Below are 23,147 nucleotides of genomic sequence, written 5' to 3' on the forward strand. Positions count from 1 at the left end.
AAGTTGGCAACAGGTGGTAAAAATCAATTTCTTCACTCCTGCTATGACACTTTGCATTAATTCCTGAAAATCACCTGCAGGTTTAATAACTACCTGAAAGCAATTTTGAATATGTTGAGGGGGTGCCGTTTTTAAAATGGCATCACTTTGGGAGGTTTCCAATATATAGAACCAACCCCCCCCCCCCCCCCAAATCACTTCAAAACTTAATAGGTCCCTAAAAAAAAAAAAAAAAAAAAAAAGTTTTGTACATTTCCTTGAAAAAATGGAAAATTACTGCTACACATTAAACCTCCTAAAATGCTAACAAAATAAAAATCTTTCAAAATGGTGCTGATGTAAAGCAGACATGAGGGAAATGTTATTAATAAGGGTTTTTCTGTGGTATGACTATCTGGATTAAAGGGATAATTATTCAAAGTTTTAAAATTCCGGGGCGTGACCGGATGTGGAGCTGAGCGGACGTGCGAGGCTCGAGCTCCCTAACCACCAGCTATCATAAGCGGCCCAAAGCACAGTGAGGTGACCGGAGGAGGTCAGATCTGAAGATAAGATAAGCCAGGCGGTGGTGCACTCCAGGAATGAAGCGAGGGAGAAGGAGGGGGCAGGCGCCCAGCAGGGTCCAGGTCTTTGAAGCGATGGGTAGTTGGATCCAAGATGGCGACCGCAACTCTCACCACGCGGCCGCCGGCAGCAGCAGGAGTGATGGCAGTGTGAAGCAAAGGTCAGAGCTGCACAGTGAATCACTCCACCAGCCCCAAACTCCCAGCAAAACTGAAAGATCCCTGAGCACACAGAGCTATTCACCAACGCTGAAGGCCCTGCTTTTCCCCCCTGCTAGGAATGCTGAAGGTTCAGAGCCTGAAGATTTACAGCCACTAAACGCAGCCCTGACCGTCTCCTCAGACTCTCCTATTACAGATCCCAATTCTGCCCCTGTCACTGTAGCCACACTCAAATCCCTGCTGGGAGACCTGAAGCAAGCCATTCATACTGATATCACAACGGCTTTCACTGAGCTACATAAAGAAATAACGCAGATTGGCGACAGAACCTCACACATAGAGGGGAAACTGGAGGAATATACTACGGCGCACAACCAACTAGTAGACGCGCATAATGAAGCGGACGAAGAAATCATGGCCCTAAAACTGAAGCTTGCAGACCTAGAAGACCGATCCAGGCGCAATAACCTACGTTTCAGAGGAATCCCTGAGAGTGTGTCAGCGGATACACTAAAGGAGTTTCTAATGGACTTCTTCACAATTCTGGTGCCGTCAGCAGAACAGAGGGACCTGCTGATTGACAGGGCACATCGGATCCCCAAACCAAAGTCTGCTCCCAGCTCCGCACCGCGAGACGTGATAGCCAGGCTGCACTTCTACCATTTCAAGGAGGCAGTGACCAAGTCAGCGTCAGCAAAGCAAGAACTTCCAGAAAGATTCCGGAACATTCTGGTGTTCACCGACTTGTCTGCGACAACCCTGAACAGGAGGCGAGAATTCTCATCCGCAACCAAGATTCTACGGGACAACAGTATTGTCTACAAGTGGGGATATCCAGTAAAGCTCATCGTGATGAAAAACGGAACTTCACACGTCCTTGCGTCTCCCAGAGAGGCCATGACCCTGCTCCAGGAATGGTCCCTGACATCAGTGGATGAAGATACCAGCTCCCCACTAAAGAAAAGACCCCCGACACTGAACAAAGAATGGACCTGATTCTCACGCAAGTACTCTGTTACCATATGTATCCCCTGTGTGCCTATGCCAGGACACCACACTGTTATTTTTTTGCCTGGCTGGCAGGTTGAAGGGGCATGAGAATATTGCTTTCGTTTTTTCTATTCTCTCCCCCCCTTTAATACTGGATAGGAACGACTATCCAGTTGGTTCACATAGAACCGGACTCTGAGTTGTACAAGTTGTACTTGTTCTGGTTGTTGTTAATTACTTTAACCCCTTTGTTTCCCTTATTATTATCCTGTATCTGGTGACTGATTGAATTTTTTTTTCTTTTTTGTAACTGATGGTATTTCAAATATCTAGCATTAATGTGAAAGGCCTAAACAGCCCTTTCAAGAGATCGTTATTATGGAAGGAAGCCCAGGCACTCAAAGCGGACATACTATGTGTCCAAGAAACTCATTTAAATCGTGATGATACCCATAGACTACAACATAAAAATTACCCCCATATCTATGTGTCATATGCGGCGAAAAAGAAGAGAGGGGTAGCGATTGCAATAAAAGACACTGTAGCGTTCCAGCTTGTTGATAGCGTTCTGGATGATGAAGGCAGATATGTAATATTGATATGTAGCATCAATAACAAGGTGTATACAATTGCATCTATATATGCACCCAATACAGGTCAAATCACTTTTATTAAAGACCTCATAACTAAATTATCCAAAATAAAACAAGGATCCCTGCTAATCTGTGGAGATTTTAACCTCGTCCCGATCCCCAACATAGACAAATCTTGGTGCTCAAAGAAAAAGTCCCAATCCCATGCGCTGTCCCAGTGTCTTATATCAGAAGAATTGTATGACACGTGGAGGGTCCTTCATGCTTCTGAAAGGGATTATACATATTACTCCCACCCACATAAAGTATATTCAAGAATAGATCTAATAGTAGTGGATAAATGGCTCCTACAAAATATACAATCAGCAAAAATTGGGAACATAACCTGGTCGGACCACGCTCCTGTAACATGCCAAATTAAAGAGACGTACAATAATTTAACTTATTCTCCGTGGAGAATTAATAACTTCTTAATAGCCTCAGATAATATTAAATCCCAACTTAACGACCTTCTCCAGGAATTTTTTGATATCAATAGTACCCCTGACATATCCCCGAGCACAGTGTGGTGCGCCCACAAGGCCTATATAAGAGGGCGGCTAATACAGATAGCAGCGCAACACAAAAAATTGAGAATGCGACAAATAGAAGAGCTCAATAAAAATATAGCAACAATGGAAAACATCCATAAACATAGCCCATCACCCACGGTATATAGGAAACTACAAAAGGCAAGATACGAACTATATCAGCTATTCCAATATAAATATGAGCATAATTTGAGGAGGAATAAAGCTAAATATTATTGGCAGGGGAATAAGGCGAGTAAAATACTTGCCAATAAGATTAAAGCGAGATTAACAAAGCAAAAAATAGCTCACATACAAGATGATCAAAAGAACAAAATATACAACCCTAAAGAAATTGCGAATACTTTCGCAAGATATTACTCCTCACTCTATAATCTCAAGACCGACAACCTTATCCCACAACCCAACGCTGAGCTAATTAATAATTTCCTGAATAGCATATCTTTACCCCAAATCCCAGAGGATAAATTGATGGCAATAAATCAACCTATAAGCCAAAAAGAAATCCAACAAACCATTCAGGCAACAAAAAATAATAAATCCCCAGGACCGGATGGTATAACTAATGAATACTTGAAGTTATTCAACCAAATATTGTCCCCACATCTATTATTAGTCTTCCAAAATATATTTGAAACAGGCAAAATACGAGAAGAAATGTTACAAGCGACTATAGTCCCTCTTCCCAAGCCAGGAAAAACTCCCGATCATCCAAGTAATTTCAGGCCAATATCCCTACTAAATACTGACCTCAAGCTGTACTCCAAAATCTTAGCAAATAGACTCTCCGATGTAATCCCTTCCCTGGTGCACAGAGACCAGGTTGGATTTATCAAATCTAGACAGACATTGGACGGCACCAGACGAATGATTGACCTCATCCATGTGGCGGGGAGTGACCGGACGCCTTCTCTGCTCCTATCCCTGGACGCGGAGAAGGCGTTCGATCGGGTGCATTGGGGATACCTGTTTGAGGTTCTGGCCAGATTCGGATTTACGGGTAATATTGCTAAAGCAATCACTCTGCTATATTCTCACCCATCAGCATCGGTTTCTGTCTCTGGAATGATGTCGGACAGGTTTACTATTACTAACGGGACGAGACAGGGGTGTCCGCTATCACCCCTTATATTCGCTTTGGTGATTGAGCCTCTAGCGCAGAAAATTAGATCACACTCGATGATATCAGGAATTCAGGTGAATAAAACGGAACACAAAATAGGCTTATTTGCTGACGACATCATTCTAGCGTTAACAAACCCGACAGAATCATTACCGGCAGCAATGCAAGTAATCGATTCATATACTAAAATATCATATTATAAGCTGAACGTGTCTAAATGCCAGGTATTAAACCTGACCCCTCTCACAAAACACCCCAAAAGCTTTGAGAATAAGTACCCTTTTAAGTGGGAAAATGACCACATTGAGTATTTGGGTATTCGGCTGACACTCTCGGCAGATAAAATGCTATCACTGAATTATGAGTCTCTAAGGAAGAAAATCCAAACTGACATGTTACGTATGAAGAAACACGAACTATCATGGCTGGGCAGGATTGCATCGGTAAAAATGTTCATTCTCCCACAAATACTGTATTTGTTCCGCAATCTCCCCATCATATTCCCAATGAAAATATTAAAAGAGATTCAAGCAATGATTTTAAAATACATTTGGCAAGAGAGAAAACCCAGAGTCCAAGCGGACACGCTTTACATCCCTATGAGTAAGGATGGCCTAGGGTGCCCCTCAGTGGTCCGGTACTACAGGGCCGCATTATTCGAACAGTTACGATTCATGTGGAATAATGATGATGATCGGCACTGGATAGCAATTGAAAAACATTTGATGAGAACCTCCAATGTCTCAGCTTTTTACCATGCACATCAAACTAAAGTCCCTAATAGAAACCTAAAAATGTCCCCAACAATAGACGCGGCTCTGGAGCTATGGAGTGTGTTGACTAATAAATTAGGCCTTATACAAACCGCATTCCTCAAAGCTCCTATAGAGACACTGGAGCATTGTATCCCGGACCTCAAACTTAAAAATTGGAATTTACCCAAAACCACCTCAATTGGGAACTTGTATGAGGGGGAGGAATTAATTACTTTTACATCATTGAGAGATAAATACAATGTTCCTCAAAGGGATTTTTACAAATATTTGCAGATCCGGCATTTCCTAACTGAAAGGAAAAAACAGATGCCTGCACCGCCATCTAAACTTTACTCTATGCTGATGAACCCGACATCACAGATTAGAGCGCTGTCCACAAGCTACGACTGCATGTTGGAGAATACCCTGCCCTCTCTAACTACATACCTGCAAAAGTGGGAAAAAGACCTAAACTGCACATTCACACCGGATCAGTGGAGGGCATCCTTCTTAATTATTGGAAGCCAATCTAAATGTACTAACCACATAGAAAACGCCAGGAAATTGTTATATCGGTGGTATTTCACTCCCAGTAGATTGTCCAGGATGTTCTGCAGTTCCCCAGACACGTGCTGGAGGTGTAGAGACCCCTGTGCAGACATGCTACATATATGGTGGAGTTGTGACAGAATTAGACGTCTGTGGGCAGCCATAGATCATCTGATGTTCCAGATTTGTGGTATACCGGTGAATCTTAATGCACAGCAGGCGTTACTCGCTATTGATTTGGACTCGTTTCCCTATGAGTTCCGTACAGTGATTGTACATATTATTGTAGCAACAAGACTCAAAATTGCTAGTTACTGGAAAAACTCCAGGTGCCCCTCACTGCCCGAGGTCGTATCACTGATCAACGAAAATTGCCTATCAGAAAAAATAATCGCTACATCTAATAATAATATAGCTCAATTTCAGAAAAAATGGAACAATTGGTTATCTTTCCGTTTAAATACCGTTCTTAAATGACTTTGCAGATTTGCATATAGAGAATGTGATTGGATAGTTATTGTAATGTCACCATTTCCCCTATCCTCTTCCCTTCCCTAATCCCCATAACGTTGTGTTAATTATTAAGAATTTAATGTCAATAAGATGTAATGCTTGACACAATTTGTAAATAAAAATTTATGTTTAAAAAAAGTTTTAAAATTCCAAGTGTTTTGAAATGTTTGTAAAATTTCTGTAATTTTCTATTCATACAAATATCAACATCTATTTACCATTATCATAAAGTACAATATGTCACGAAAAAACAGTCTCAAAATTAATGAGATGTTGAAGCATTCCAGAGTTATTACCACATAAAGTGACACTGGTCAGATTCAAAATATTTTGCTTGGTCACTAAGAGGATAAATACCAGTCCACACTGCAGTGGGAAGACATTTGTTACATGGTTTCGTGGGACCATAATTAGTTGAGCTTTGTTAATAATCTCTCAATCTGTTATGTTTTCACTTTTGATTAACTTTTTTTTTTTTTTTTTTCTTCAGGCTCTTCTAGAAAGGACAGCATATACTCTAGATGTAACAACTGGTCAAAGAAAATATGGTGGTCCACCCCCAAGCACAGTTCACTCAGGACAGCAACCTTCTGTTGGCACAGAGGTATAAAAAAAGTCTTTAAAAGCACCACTCCAGAGGTGTCTTTTTTTTTTTTTTTTTTTTTTTTTTTTGCACCGCTGTAGTGGTGCTGTAAATGTAAGTCCCCCTGCCTCTTTCTGATTCTCAGTCATTCTTTTCGAGCGTCACTCTGGCCTATCCCCGGCATAAAGTGACTTCAATAAAGTCTGAGATTCCCGTTCTGGCGCCACGGGACTAGAGCGACATCTGTAAAACGTGAAGCCGCCAGAAGAGGAGCTCAAGAAATGGGGCTGAGGGCTTGTATTTAAAGCGCCACTCCTGTGATGAAAAAGAAAAATTGCTGTAGTGGTGTTTTAAAGGAAAACACCTCTGCAGTTTTAGATGTAGTCATTTGTGCCAAGTTAATATAGCAGAAATGAGTAATTTATAGTTTATATTTTCCATACCTTCTATCTGCACCTCTTACTTTAGCTAAAAAAAAAATGCATCAAACTGCAGTGGTATTATTCAAAGGATGCAGTGTTTCACAGTTTACCTTTTCTGTTAGTTATTAATCTAGTATTTATCATTTTAGATATTTGTGGGCAAAATTCCTAGAGACCTGTTTGAAGATGAGCTTGTTCCACTATTTGAAAAGGCTGGGCCAATTTGGGATCTTCGTTTAATGATGGATCCTTTAACTGGTTTAAATAGAGGCTATGCTTTTGTGACATTTTGTACAAAAGAGGCTGCCCAGGAGGCTGTCAAGTTGGTAAGTGTTATACTTATTAAATTTCCTTTTTTTGCTGGATACCAATTATGCTGCAATCATATTGTTTTGGTGAGTTCATTGTAAAGTACATGTATTTAGCTTGCAAAGATGTCTGTAAAATCCGTTATGTATCAGTATGCAAATTTACGAATTTTACAAACTATTTTAGTTGGGCTTCTTCCCTAACATCCATAGACTTCAATAGAAGAGACTGTTCCCACTTGTTCAGTGTGCAATGACTAACATTCCCCACATAGGAGTTACTAGACCCCTGTTCTCCCTTCAGCTGCAGTGTCTTGCCAACCAGCCATATATAGGATAGCATGTGGGCTATGTTATAAAACCGTATAAAGTAACCACATTTAAGTTTATCTTTGAATGGGTATTGCAGCCACAAATCGCCTATCCAATAGAATCATGTACCAGAAATCAGTTTACAGCTAGTGTTGAGTTCTTGCAGCTTTCCTGGACATCTGCCTGCATTCAGACTTCATTTCCAAGCTTAGTAAAAGTCCAGCAATGCAGAAATGATTCCTAAAGACCTGTTTATTCCATCAATGATGAAAATATGGTATAAAAACAAATACAGGAGCCCATGAACTGGCCTGCAAGCTTCTGCATGTTATGATTTATTCATGGCTAACAGACCATGTTATTGATGGATTAATGATGATCCATTAACTGCAGTAAAGGGTAAGATCAGTTCCTCACTGCAGTCTGGGATGGGTGTAGAATTCAATTTTCCCCTTTTCTGCTTGGTGGCAAGTTGTTAAGCATCCGCTTAAATTGCTACATTCCTATACAGTGGAGGAATGTAGCAATTTATAGGGAATCTGTCACCCCAAAATTCGCCTATAAGCTGCAGCCACCGGCATCAGGGGCTTATCTACAGCATTCTGTAATGCTGTAGATAAGCCCCCCCGATGTATCCTGAAAGACGAGAAAAAGGGGTTATATTCTACTCACGCGGGCGGTCCGAACCGATGGGCGTCACTGTCCGGTCCGGGGCCTCCCATCTTCATTCCTTGACGTCCTCTTCTGGTCTTCAGGCTGCAGCTCCGGCGCAGGCGTACTTTGTCTGCAGAGCAAAGTGCTGCAGTGCGCAGGCGCCGGGCCTCTCTGACCTTTCCCGGCGTCTGCGCACTGGTCCGGACCGCAGTGGGACCGCCCCTGGGTGAGTCTAATCTAACTTGTTTTTCTTCTCTTTCAGGTTACATTGGGGGCTTCTCTACAGCATTACAGAATGCTGTAGATAAGCCCCTGATGCCAGTGGCCTTAGCTTATAGGCGAATTTGAGGGTGACAGATTCCCTTTAAATTGCTACATTCCTCCACTGTATAGGTGACAAATCTTTCTAGCAGGAATATCTTTTAGCCTGTAAACATGTTAAACCTATCTCTTCAGCCTTCTTTACTTTAATTTTTACAGTACAACAACCATGAAATTCGATCAGGAAAGCATATTGGTGTTTGCATCTCTGTTGCCAATAATAGACTTTTTGTTGGGTCAATTCCAAAAAGTAAAACAAAGGAACAAATTGTTGAAGAATTTAGTAAAGTGACCGGTAAGTGATTTAATAGGACTGAGAGACTTGGAATACTAGGTCACCATATTATTTGTCTGCTGTCACTAGCCCCATTGACTCTGACCAGTTGTTTCGATTTGCTCATTTTTGAGCTATTCATAGTTGGCTTGTGTGAACTTGTCAACAGATTAGAACTAATTTTAACCAAACACATTGTGCTACCATAAAATAGACAACTGCTAAGTTATGGCATTGTATTTTACTGTAGAAGATGGGAGAGCAACTCTTAAGGTACCTTCACACATAACGATATTGTTAACGATATCGTTGCTATTTGTGACGTAGCAACGATATCGTTAATGAAATCGTTCTGTGTGACAGCGACCAACGATCAGGCCCCTGCTGGGAGATCGTTGGTCGCTGAAGAAAGTCCAGAACTTTATTTCGTCGCTGGATCTCCCTGGAGACATCGCTGGATCGGCGTGTGTGACACCGATCCAGCGATGTCTTCACTGGTAACCAGGGTAAACATCGGGTAACTAAGCGCAGGGCCGCGCTTAGTAACCCGATGTTTACCCTGGATACCATGCTAAAAGTTAAAAAAAACAAACAGTACATACTTACCTACCGTTGTCTGTCCTCCAGCGCTGTGCTCTGCACTCCTCCTGTACTGTCTGTGAGCCGGAAAGCAGAGCGGTGACGTCACCGCTCTGCTTTCCGGCTCACAGACAGTACAGGAGGAGAGCAGAGAAGCAGAGCGCAGCGCTGGAGGACAGACAGCGGTAGGTAAGTATGTAGTGTTTTTTTTTTTTTTTTTAACTTTTAGCATGGTATCCAGGGTAAACATCGGGTTACTAAGCGCGGCCCTGCGCTTAGTTACCCGATGTTTACCCTGGTTACCGGCATCGTTGGTCGCTGGAGAGCGGTCTGTGTGACAGCTCTCCAGCGACCAAACAGCGACGCTGCAGCGATCCGGATCGTTGTCGGTATCGCTGCAGCGTCGCTAAGTGTGAAGGGGCCTTTAATGTGAGAAGCCATATTGTACATCTTCAACCCCATTGACACCCTGACATGCTATATTACGAGTGGTACAGTATACACGAATGAGTTTGTTTCCCTATTATATTAGACTCCAATTTACAGCTCTTAAAAGGGGTTATAGCCTTTAAAGATGAATGGCCATTCTTTTGATAGTCCTTCAATACTAGATCAGATGGTCTTGTTCTTGTAGTTCAAATTCAAGTAAATGGGGAAAGCACTACCATTATTTGTACCACCGCTACAAACATTAGTGCTAAAGGGGGTGCCAAGGTTGCAAATTGCTGTTTGAATTGTTTGTATTCCACTTTCAAAGATCCTCCAACAATTTGTAGTTATGTTTGCAAATACCTCCAATTAGAAATCTAGCATAGTTCTTCTGATTTTCTTCTGATTTGCCGTGTCCCTTACCCCATCTGCAGGGCATTGCAGTAGCTTAGAGGTATCCGTGATTACGACCATCCTTATAGTGACTGGTAGTGGTTGTAACTATGTAACTATGGATATCTAAGCTACTGCAATGCCCTGCAGATGGGTTAAACGACATAGCGAATAAGAAGAACTATCCTACATTACTAATTGGAGGTATTTGCGAATATTATTATGCCTACTACATATTGGATAGTATTTTGGAGATTAAATTTTAACTTTCAGAGTTCTGTGTGAACTGTTGGGAATTGTGCTTTTTCTTTTACTGAACTCTTTTTCTATGCTTAAACGTATTTGATTTCATTGTTTCAGAGGGCCTTACTGATGTCATATTGTACCATCAGCCAGATGATAAGAAAAAGAATAGAGGTTTCTGCTTTCTTGAATATGAGGATCACAAAACTGCTGCTCAAGCTAGACGTCGGCTAATGAGTGGCAAAGTAAAAGTATGGGGCAATGTTGTGACAGTAGAGTGGGCAGACCCAATTGAAGATCCTGATCCAGAGGTCATGGCGAAGGTAATGAAACCTGAAAATACTTTTTATTGATGCACTTTTTTTTTTTTTTTTTTTTAATCTTGATAATTCCAGTTTTATAGTGGTTACAAATAACTGGGGTATACCATTGCTTTACTATAATGGGTTCTGAATTCTAAGAAGAGTTGAAGACCTAATTTGGATTCAAATTTTTCCCTGCTTGCCACAGTAGTTGGGCCAGGAGCACCTTTGTGTAGGCAAAAGCAGAGAAAGTGATGCAGGGCCTTCATTTTCTGCTTCAGTGGGAAGGGTTGTCTTGAGTTCAGAGCTGGTGATCATTAAGTGATGGCAGTTCCTAGTGGTAATGGCATTTCTTTAGAAGAGAAGACCCCACCCTGTAAGGGGAATCTGTCAGCAGATTTTTGTTATATGGCCTGATTCCAGTGATGTCATTTATTGAACTCCACTTGGTGTAGTTTGGATAGAATCCCTCCTTTCTCCGCTATAGGTGCAGCGGTGTTCCTAATGGTGAGCTCTATATCTCTGCCAACATCACTGATGGCAGCTTCCTGTGTATACTGTGAATTGTCAGCAAGCTGCCAATCAGTGGTGGGGGCCAGGTTACGCAGAGTAGCTGGATTGACCTGCAGGTGAGACCTAGTCTTCTAGAGATCCTTTCCTACTAATAAAACATTGATTGTATTGATATTATAGCGCACAGTCTACTAAGTGACACATTGTTGTAAATAGGCTTTCTTGCCCTTTATTATACTCCTCAGATTAAATCTCAAAAACCTGCTGACTGATTCCTTTTTCAGGGGGTTGTCCAAACTTGGGTCTCAAGTGCGCAGTCACATTGTGACTGCAGACTTGGGATTGTTTAGTGCTTGCTGTCAGAATTCTCCCTCTATTTTAATAGCCATTAAGGGCTGAATATACAGCTGTGGGCTGATATTCATAGCCTGGGAAGATCCATGAGTATTAACCCCTTCATTGGCCCCTAGTCGCTGGCTTTCCCTCTCTGGTGCAGAAAATTGCTCTGAAGCCCATGCCATTTTTTTTGTTTTATAAATTAAACAGATATTATATTTAAGGCTGGGGTCACACTTGTGAGAAACTCGCACGAGTCTCTCGCATGAATACCCGGCCCTCGGGACTGGAGCGTGCGGCTGCATGTATTTCTATGCAGCTGAACGCTTCGGTCCCGAGTCCCGGCGGCAGTGCCGGGTATTGAGGTGAGACTCGTGCGAGTTTCTTGCAAGTGTGACCCCAGCCCAACGCAGATTTTGAGTGTCTTTATTTAACTCCTTCATGACCCAGCCTATTTTGACCTTAAAGACCTTGCCATTTTTTTGCAATTCTGACCAGTCCCTTTATGAGGTAATAACTCAGGAACGCTTCAACGAATCCTAGCGGTTCTGAGATTGTTTTTTCGTGACATATTGGGCTTCATGTTAATGGTAAATTTAGGTCAATAAATTCTGCGTTTATTTGTGATAAAAACGGAAACTTGGCGAAAATTTTGAAAATTTCGCAATTCTCACATTTTGAATTTTTATTCTGTTAAACCAGAGTTGTGACACAAAATAGTTAATAAATAACATTGCCAACATGTCTACTTTACATCAGCACAATTTTGGAAACAATTTTTTTTTTGCTAGGAAGTTATAAGGGTTAAAATTTGACCAGCAATTTCTCATTTTTACAACGAAATTTACAAAACCATTGTTTTTAGGGACCACCTTGAAGTCAGTTTGAGGGGTCTGTATGGCTGAAAATACCCAAAAGTGACACCATTCTAAAAACTACACCCCTCAAGGTACTCAAAACCACATTCAAGAAGTTTATTAACCCTTCAGGTGCTTCACAGCAGCAGAAGCACCATGGAAGGGAAAAATGAACATTTTAACCGTTTAGTCACAAAAATGATCTTTTAGCAACAATTTATTCAGTCGCCATGACAGCACAACGAGAGAGGGGATCCGCCCTTCAGGGACAGGAAACCTACAGACCTAAAAGGGCGGTACCTCTCTCCCACGTCAGTTGGTTTCCTGTCCCTGACAGCGGAACCTCTTCAGACAGGCCTGTGAAGAAGGTCGAAGGTATGACACGTCCCCACCCCTGGCAGGCTGATACTGGTAGCGGAGGCCCCCTACCTCGGCCTGATCAGGGGGCAGGAAGCACCACACGGCAGGGGGACTGTTGGTGTAGGTGGTAGCAGGAGGAAGCAGCCTCACACAAATAGGCTGGCTTCTATGGTGTCCGCAGTAAATGGGTACCTGTGGAGGATCTGGAGGAGGGAGTCTACGCTTGGTGCGGCTGCTGGGTCCTTGGAGTCCGTCTGTGCCTAGCGGGGGTCGGTGTCGGTCCGGTGAGGTGTCTGCTGCCGTCCCTGTCTGCTTGGCGCCGCTGCCGCGTCCGGAAGGGGCGTGTCCGGATGGCGCGGCCGAATGACGTGGCCGGGCATGCGCAGTAGCGCTGGTTTCTTCCGGCCAATGGCGGCGCCCAGCTGGGGGCAATCCGGGCTTCGGGGATGGTCTGACGGAGGTTTTTTCTGTCGGGTGGGGGCGGCGCAGCACGGAGCGGTGGCGGTCCCTCATCGATTAAGGCGGCACCTTGGATTCCCTGCTAACCCCCATCGGGGGCGGTACCCTGGGGACCTTTTTTAAACGCTGCACACATGGTGGCTGGTGTTCCTGTTCCATTCCGTAATGGAGTCGCCAGAAGGAACACAGAGCAGCCAGCAGCAGCAGCAGGAGCTTCAGCAGTTAGAGAAGCCTCGGAGGAGCTCCCAGCGTCGGTCTAGTGGCAGTAGCCGCGCTGGTGGAGCTAAGGAGGCTCAAACTTTAAGACCAAAGTCCTCAAGCCGTAAGGAATTGCCGGCTGCGAAGGACCCCCCATCTACGGTACCACTCATTACTGGCGGGGTAAGTGATCTTCGTGAAAGTTCACTTAGTGATTATTTGTTCCCCTTATTTTCCCTCTCTCCTTATTAGGGGAGGAAAAGTTTAACTAAGGCCAAACATAGGCAGTGTGCCGAATGTGCAGAGCCACTTCCAGACGGGCATTTAAGGAAATTGTGCAAAACATGTATACAACGTTTACTGGAGGAAGAGGCTCCTGATCTGACCTCCACAATTAGAGAGATGGTTAGGCACGAAGTGAGAAGTTCTGTAAAGTCCAAGTCTCGGGTGACGGAAGTTGAAAGGTCATCCCCTTTATCTGATGAAAATTCGGACTCGGGTGAGCTGAGCTCTGGGTCCCTTCAGTCTTCCTCCTCCTCTGAAGATCTGGAGTCTAGTCGGGCCTGTTTGTCCTTGGATACGGTTAACCATCTTGTTAAAGCAGTTAACAGTACAATGGGGATCGAGGACGCTCAATCAGAATGCTCCATTCAGGATGTAATGTTCAAAGGTATTGAGCGGAAGTCCCGTAGAGCCTTTCCAGTGGTGGACAAGATAAAATCACTAATTTCAAAAGAATGGAAGAAGCCCGAGAGAAAAGGGTCACTTCCGCCTGCATTTAAGAGAAGATATCCCTTTGAGGAGGAGGCTTCATCCTCATGGGATAAGGTTCCAAAGCTGGATGCGGCAGTCGCCAAAGCATGCAAAAAAACATCTCTCCCCTTTGACGACTTGGGGAACCTAAAGGACCCATTAGACAGGAAAGCTGATACTTTTCTTAAAGGAGCTTGGGAGACTTCGGCTGGGTCCTTGAGACCAGCTATAGCAGCCACCTGTACAGCCCGGTCCTTGATGGTATGGTTAGGACACCTCGAAGATCAGCTCAAGGATAAGGTTCCCAGAACTGAAATATTATCCTCTATGCCTATAATCCAGGATGCCGCAGCTTTCCTTTCGGACGCATCAGCAGACTCGGTCAGGTTGGCCGCCAGGTCCTCAGCGTTATCTAACGCAGCCCGGAGAGCGCTATGGATAAAATGCTGGCCAGGGGACTTACAGGCCAGAACAAAGTTTTATGTAGCATCCCCTGTGAAGGAGCTCACTTATTCGGACCGGTCCTAGATGAATTATTGGAAAAAGCAGGGGATAATAAAAAACGCTTCCCTTTCCTAGGAAGACCCTTTTACAGACGGGACTACAATAGAGGATGGTCTAGCCGTAGAAGGCCGTATAGAGATTCTAACAGGGAATCTACCAGATACGACAGCAACAGAAGAAGGGGTAAAGGATTTATGTTTAATCCTTCACGAGAATTTAAGAAACCGCAATGACTGGCGGACCAGGTGGGGGGTAGGCTTTCGGCCTTCTACCCGGCCTGGGTACGGATCACGAGTAGCCCATGGATTCTAGGCATCGTGGAAAAAGGCCTAAAGTTTGACTTCCACCATATTCCTCGAGACAAGTTTATGTTGACACCTGTTCGTTCCTCCTCTACAGAGAAGTTGGCGCTGGAGTCTGAGGTCCGGGAACTTCAACAAAAGAAAGTTTTGGTCAGAGTCCCTACGGGAGAGGAAGGTAGGGGTTTTTATTCCCCTCTATGCCTGATCAAAAAACCTGACGGTTCATATCGCACTATTATTAATTTGAAAGGCCTGAACAATTTTTTGTTGGTTCCCTCCTTCAAGATGGAGTCGGTTAAAACAGCAATAAAGTTACTCTTTAACCATTGTTTTATGGTTGTCTTAGATCTCAAAGACGCCTACTACCATGTTGCAATACATGTAGATCATCAAAAGTTTCTTAGGGTGGCGGTTTCACTAGCTGGCACGATAGAACATTTTCAATATCAGGCACTTCCCTTCGGAGTCGCAGTTGCACCCAGGGTGTTCACTAAAATCATGGTGGAGGTTATGGCACACTTACATGAACAAGACATATTAGTAATCCCATACCTAGATGATTTACTAATTGTAGGTCACTCAGATTCACATTGCAAGGACCAGCTAGAGAAAGTGATGAGAGCTTTGAACGACTTGGGCTGGATAATCAATCTCAAAAAGTCACGTCTTCAGCCCCTAAAAATACAAGAGTTTCTGGGATTTATTGTAGACTCTAGTCGGCAGGAGTGTCGCCTGCCGGACGCAAAGGTAGCTAAGGTTCAACAGCTGGTCACCAGGGCGATTGGCAATCCCTTAGTGTCAGTTAGAAGTGCAATGTCTCTCTTGGGCACTCTTACGTCTTGCATCCCGGCGGTCCTCTGGGCCCAGTTCCACACAAGGACACTACAATGGGACGTTTTACACAATTCCCGTCGTCTAGGGGCTCACCTCGATAGTAAATTTACACTTTCTGCGGAGACTACACATTCACTTGTTTGGTGGACTCACACTTCAAATCTACATAGGGGGGTCCCTTGGATAAATCATGTTTCTAGAGTTCTGACTACGGATGCTAGCCCTAAGGGATGGGGGGCTCACTTAGGGGAGGATTGGGTTCAGGGGCTATGGCCTCAGTCTGAAGAGGACTCCTCCTCCAATCTAAAAGAGCTGTTGGCTGTAAAACATGCCTTAAATAAATTCCTTGTACCCCTACAGGGTCGACACGTCAGACTATTATCGGACAATCGGGTAACTGTGGCCTACATTAATCGTCAAGGTGGTACACGATTCAGTTCATTGATGAAGGTCGCAAATCATATTTTTCAGGTGGCCGAAGAACATCTTCTCTCTCTGACGGCACTTCATATAAGAGGAAGTATCAATACCAAAGCCGACTACTTAAGCCGCAACAGACTCAGACAGGGAGAGTGGTCGCTAAATCCAGCCGTCTTCAAGCAGATCATTCAGTTATGGGGTTGTCCAGAGATAGACCTTTTTGCCAGCAGGGGGAACAAAAAATTGCACCAGTTCTGCTCCCTAAATCCAAAAGACAACCCATATGCGGTGGACGCTCTACTAATATCTTGGCGCTTCAGTCTCGCATATGCCTTTCCCCCTCTAAACCTAATACCATTAGTTCTGAGGAAGATTCGGGAGGACAGGGCCCAGGTAATCTTGATAGCCCCATTCTGGCCCAAGAGGCCATGGTTTCCTTGGCTGAGGAAGATGTCTGTCTGCCAACCATGGATTCTCCCAGAACTGCCAGATCTACTCTCCCAAGGCCCAATCCTCCATCCACGAGTAGCCAACTTACACCTAGCGGCATGGAACTTGAAAGGTCTTTACTGAGGGGGAAGGGATTCTCTCAGAATTTAGTAAATACACTCCTTAAAAGTAGGAAACCCTCTACAACAAGCATCTATGTTAGAGTGTGGAGAAAATTTCTGTCATGTTCAGGGGCTCAAATTGACCAGAAACCATGTATAAACCAGATTCTTGAATTTTTACAGAAAGGACTAGAGATGGGCTTGGCCACAAGTACTCTCAGAGTACAAGTGTCAGCTCTGGGGGCACTATACAATCTTAACTTAGCCAGTAATCACTGGATATCCAGATTTTTCAAAGCAGTCACTAGGTCCAGACCAATCATCAAACAAAGGTTAGTCCCATAGGATCTGAATCTGGTTCTCTCAGCCCTAACGCAAGCCCCATTCGAGCCTATCGATGCCATTCCTATAAAAATCCTTTCAATCAAAACAGCCCTCTTGGTTGCACTCACATCTGCTAGAAGGGTTAGTGATCTGCAGGCACTTTCCAGACATCCACCATACATACAGTTCAGGGAGGATAGAGTAATCTTGAAACCCGATCCCCTCTATCTTCCGAAAGTTGCGTCAAAATTCCACAGAGTACAGGAGGTAGTCCTACCCTCATTTTGCTCCAACCCTGCTAATGATAAAGAACGTAAATATCATTGCTTAGATGTAAGAAGATGCCTCCTTAGATATATTACAGTTTCAGATGCCTGGAAAAAAAGATAACTCTCTGTTTGTAGCCTATCAAGGGGTGAGGAAAGGTCTTAGAGTATCTAAAAACTCTCTAGCTAGATTGATCAGGGAGGCAATCTCTCTCGCTTATACAGCAGGTGGCAACGAAGTTCCAGATGGTATAAAGGCACACTCCACGCGGGCTGTAGCATCTTCCTGGGCGGAGAGGTCAGAAGTATCGATCGAAGACATATGTAAGGCGGCCACATGGTCTTCTCCTTCTACCTTTCTTAGACACTACAGATTAGATCTGGGTAGTTCCTCAGACCTTACGTTTGGGAGAAGGGTGCTGGAGGCTATTATCCCCCCCTAGTCTTCCTTGTTTTCTCTGAAAGTCTCTCGTTGTGCTGTCATGGCGACTGAATAAATACGTACGCTACTCACCTGGTAGCAGTGTTTTTTCAGGAGCCATGACAGCACCCTTAGATTCCCTACCCTATTTTCTGGATGATTCAATACCCTTTCGGTTTTCCTTATAATTGCTTGTTGACTTACATAATAAAATGTATTGGTTTATATGCTGCATCTGTGTTATTAACCTTGGTGGTCCTCTCATGCTCTGGAACCAACTGACGTGGGAGAGAGGTACCGCCCTTTTATGTCTGTAGGTTTCCTGTCCCTGAAGGGCGGATCCCCTCTCTCGTTGTGCTGTCATGGCTCCTGAAAAAACACTGCTACCAGGTGAGTAGCGTACGTATTTTTTTATTTTCCCAATGGTAAAAGGAGAAACTGAACCACGAAAGTTATTGTACAATTTGTCCTGAGTACACCAATACCCCATATGTGGGGGGGGGGGAAGGGGAGACACCACTGTCTGGGCGCACGACAGGGCTCGGAAGGGAAGGAGCGCCATTTGACTTTTTGAATGAAAAATTGGCTCCACTCTTTAGCGGACACCATGTTGCATTTGGAGAGCCCCTGTGTGCCTAAACATTGGAGCTCCCCCACAAGTGACCCCATTTTGGAAACTATACCCCCCAAGGAACTTATCTAGATGCATATTGAGCACTTTAAACCCCCAGGTGCTTCACAGAAGTTTATAACGCAGAGCCGTGAAAATAATAAATACGTTTTCTTTCCTCAAAAATAATTTAGCCCACAATTTTTTTTTTATTTTCCCAAGGGTTACAGGAGAAATTGGACCCCAAAAGTTGTTGTCCAGTTTCTCCTGAGTACGCTAGTACCCCATATGTGGGTGTAAACCACTGTTTGGGCACACGTCGGGGCTCGGAAGGGAGAGAGCACCATTTGACTTTTTCAATGCAAGATTGGCTGGAATCAATGGTTGCGCCATGTCGCGTTTGGAGACCCCCTGATGTGCCTAAACAGTGGAAACCCCTCAATTCTAACACTAACCCCAACACACCCCTAACCACAACCGTAACCCCAACACACCCCTAACCCTAGTCTTAACCCTAATTCCAACCCTAACTCTAATTCCAAACCTAACCCTAAGGCTATGTACCCACGTTGCGGATTTGTGTGGGGATTTTTCCGCACCGTTTTTGAAAAATCTGCAGGTAAAACGCACTGCGCTTTACCTGCGGATTTCCAGTGTTTTTTGTGTGGATTTCACCTGCGGATTCCTATTATGGAGCAGGTGTAAAACGCTGCTGAATCCACACAAAGAATTGACATGCTGTGGAAAATACAACGCAGCGTTTCCGCGCTGTACTTTCCGCACCATGGGCACAGCGGATTTGGTTTTCCATAGGTTTATGTGGTACTGTAAACATGATGGGAAAACTGCTACGAATCCGCAGCGACCAATCCGCTGCGGATCCGCAGCCAAATCCACACCGTGTGAACATAGCCTAATTCTAACCCTAATTCTAACCCTATCCCTAAGGGCAGCCCTATCCCTAAGGGCAACACTATCCCTACCCCTAATCCTAACGGAAAAACAAAAATAAATATATTTTCTATATTTTATTATTTTCCCTACCTATGGGGGGGATAAGGGGGGGAGTTTTTTTATTATTTTTTTTTATTTTGCTCGCTGTGATAGGTTCTATCACAGCAATCAAAATGTACAGGGAACGAATCTGCCGGCAGATTCGGCGGGCGCACTGCGCATGCGCCCGCCATTTTCCAAGATGGCGGCGCCCATGCGAGAAGACCAAGGACACCGGGACTATGTAAGTATGGAGGGGTGCGATCAGACAGCTGGGGGGGGGGGGGGGGTGGAGGGGAGGATGGGGGAGGGGAGAGGATGGCGCAGAGGACATAATGGAGGGGGTACGGAACACTGACGGCGGCTGCAGATCGCCGCCGTCAGTCGGTGGGGGGTCCAGAACTGGGTCTCAGCCATGGCCAATTTGAGTGCTGCATCGGCCATGGCTGGATTGTAATATTTCACTAATTTTCATAGGTGAATTACAGATTGCTCTGATTGGCTGTTTCACGTGAAATCAGAGCGATCGTAGCCATGGGGGGGGGGGAGGGCGGGGGCGGCGAAGCCACCCCCCCTGAGCTGTAGTACCACTCCCCCTGTCCCTGTAGGTCGGGTGAAATTGGAGTTAACCCTTTCACCCGGCCTGCAGGAACCCGATCCGACCATGACGCATATGCTGCGTCACAGGTCGGATTGGCACGGGTTTTCATGACGCATATGCTGCGTCAAAGGTCGGGAAGGGGTTAATGCTGGGGTCACACTTGCGAGAAACTCGCACGAGTCTCGCACCTCAATACTCGGGACCGGAGCGTTCAGCTGCATAGAAATACATGCAGCTGCACGCTGCGGTCCCGATTGCCAGTGCCGGGTATTGATGCGAGAGACTCGCGCAAGTTTCTCACAAGTGTGACTCCAGCCTAACTCTTTATGTACCATTTTATGTTTATTACTAAATATCGGGATTGGTATTTATCTATTGATACATCCATCTATAGATAGATGGATAGATATATTGATAGATGGATGGATAGATAGATCGATCTATTATATAGATCGATCTATCTTTGTGTTTGTAAACATTATTCTTAAATGGAGTATGCAAATGAAGAGGTTGGACAAGAAATGACATCACAATTCTTTTTTTTGTGTTCAATAATAGATCTTTATTTAGCTTTCAAAATGCATTCAAATCCGCATGAAAAAAAAAAAAACGCATCAAAATCTGCGTGGATTTTTACCGCTTTTTCTGCCAAGAGATGCATAATAAGCGCAGAAAATTCCACATGCAAATCTGCAACGTGTGCACATACCCTAAGCTTTTTTTTTTTTTGTCGGTTATATCCTTAATAAATACAGTACCGTACCACCCAAATTGGCTTGCATTCAGAAATCTGAAATCGTGCCATGTGCAGTGAACCCCAGGGGGTGTAAGCACACAACAGGTGTGAGAGCTCAGGGTGTTCTGCATTAGTGGTCTCACCTGCCTGCCCTCTAAAGTGTCTGCACAGAGGCTTACATTGCAGCTATTCCCTATTGTTTCTCCAGTAGTGTGCTGATAGGATCATCATGGAATTGCCCGTACCATGATGTGGCGTTAACAATCATAAAATGAATAGGACAATAGATAATGGACAGGGAAAATCTCTATTATAATAATAATAATCTTCATTTTTATATAGCGCATATTCCGCAACGCTTTACAGACATCATCATCTCTGTCCCCAATGGGGCTCACAATCGAAATTCCCTCTCAGTATGTATTGGTGGGATTTGAACCCAGGACTCCAGCGCTGCAAGGCTGCAGTGCTAACCACTAAGCCACCATGCTGCCCCTATCTACCTCTATCTCTGTATAATTGTCTAAGGGTCACTTCAGTCTTTCTGTCTGTCCTTCTCTGTCATGGATATTCATTGGTCGCGGCCTCTGTCTGTCAAGGAAATCCAAGTCGCTGATTGGTCGCGGCAAAACAGCCACGACCAATCAGCGACGGGCACAGTCCGGAAGAAAATGGCCGCTCCTTCCTTCCCACAGTCGGTGCCCGGCGCCCGCATACTCCCCTCCAGTCAGCGCTCACACAGGGTTAATGGCAGCGTTGACCGCGGTGTAACGCACTCTGTTAACGCTGCTATTAACCCTGTGTGACCAACTTTTTACTATTCATGCTGCCTATGCAGCATGAATAGTAAAAATATCTAATGTTAAAAATAATTAAAAAAATAAAAAATAGTTACATACTTGCCCTTGGTTGGCCCCCGGATCGAAGCGAACGGTTACCGATGCTCCTCGCGACGCCCTGGTGACCGCTCCATGCATTTCGGTCTCGCGAGAGGATGACATGCGGTCTCGCGAGACCGCTACGTCATCATCTCGCGAGACCGCAATGCACTCTTCAGACCCGAGCGCGTGAGGAGTACCGGTAACCGGCCGCTTCGATCCGGAAGGTGAGTATGTAACTATTTTTTTTTTTTTTTTTTTTTTACAATGATATGGTGCATACTGCGTGACTGGGCAGTATACTACGTGGCTCTGTGCTGTATACTACGTGGCTCTGTGCTGTATACTACGTGGCTCTGTGCTGTATACTACGTGGCTCTGTGCTGTATACTATGTGGCTGGGCAATATACTATGTGGCTGGGCAATATACTATGTGGACATGCATATTCTAGAATACCCGATGCGTTAGAATCGGGCCACCATCTAGTTATAAATAAAGGTGAATAGATTGTATTTTAGGTGTAGAAAGATGTGTAAAGTGAACCCGTCCGTAAAATTGTCAGGTTGGCGCTGTTATGCTGATTAATATGATAACTTGGTTGATGAAATCCTTCTTGTGGTTGTTTAATTTTTATTTAAACCATATTACATTCAGTATGTAAAATGGCAGGTCACTGATCCCTCAGTGACCTGACCCCTATAAGGATGAGTATGTGAATAGAGGACTAAATGCACACGCCACCCAAATGCACTAAATGCACACGCATGGGAATCTCATTAACTGAAAATTGTAAATAAAAATTAAAGAACAACCACGACAGATTTAATCAACCCAGGTATCATTTCAATCAGTATAACAGCGCCGACCTGACACTGTAGGTTACTGCGCACAATCCTGCTGACAAGCTCACTTTTTAAGGAGAGAATATGATCAATGTCTTTAAAATGCAGAAGGTATTCTAGAAACTGTGCGATAGCACAAGCGGCACTGCTTTGTGACTATAGGGGTAAAATGTCTTTAGTGTAGGCTGAGTTTACTGCTGGAACAGCTTTGCCTAGCAGTGCTAACGGTAGTATGTACTCTGCCACTCTGGATACAAAAGATGAAGGGTGCTTTCACATTGCATTCTGTGCCTCGTTGGAGCATACATCCAAAATCTCCAGCAAATCTGGGTACGGACGCATGCACCCGGTTGGGCCGTAGACTGTAATGGTGACTGCAGAGTGAGCATGAACTCTGCCATGCAGTGTGTGTGTGTGTGTGTGTGTGGATTGTACGCCTAAAGGAGGCGAACACTGAGACATAGTAGTGAGGGATTTCAGATGTATGCCCTGGCGGCACAAAACGCAATGTGAAAGCACCCTAACTTAGAGGTGGTGTACAAATTGTTTGTGTAGTTATTGGAGCTATGTGGTTATGACTTGCTTGACATCAGAGTTCTGATGACTGTTTTCACATATCTGTTGTATTTCACTTTGCTGTACACATACTTTTATTATACAGTTCTTGTGTTTTCTTTCAGGTCAAAGTGTTATTTGTTCGCAACCTTGCAAACACAGTTACAGAAGAAA

The 23,147-nt window shown here is 44.2% G+C and overlaps 1 protein-coding gene across 12 annotated transcripts in view; it reads left to right on the forward strand.

Moving 5' to 3' along the window:
* SYNCRIP (synaptotagmin binding cytoplasmic RNA interacting protein) overlaps positions 1–23,147 on the forward strand; it is a 69,842-nt gene that overhangs the window by 37,773 nt on the left and 8,922 nt on the right. For all 12 annotated transcript variants that reach the window (XM_069726411.1, XM_069726409.1, XM_069726412.1 and 9 more), the window contains 5 exons: positions 6,329–6,442; positions 6,993–7,169; positions 8,598–8,733; positions 10,474–10,679; positions 23,099–23,147. The exon at positions 23,099–23,147 is cut by the window's right edge and continues 101 nt beyond it. In XM_069726411.1, coding sequence (XP_069582512.1) covers positions 6,329–6,442; positions 6,993–7,169; positions 8,598–8,733; positions 10,474–10,679; positions 23,099–23,147 — 682 coding nt within the window. The remainder of the gene's footprint in view (positions 1–6,328; positions 6,443–6,992; positions 7,170–8,597; positions 8,734–10,473; positions 10,680–23,098) is intronic.

The sequence above is a fragment of the Ranitomeya imitator genome, chromosome 5 (genome assembly GCF_032444005.1).
Source record: "Ranitomeya imitator isolate aRanImi1 chromosome 5, aRanImi1.pri, whole genome shotgun sequence".
Lineage (NCBI taxonomy): Eukaryota > Metazoa > Chordata > Amphibia > Anura > Dendrobatidae > Ranitomeya > Ranitomeya imitator.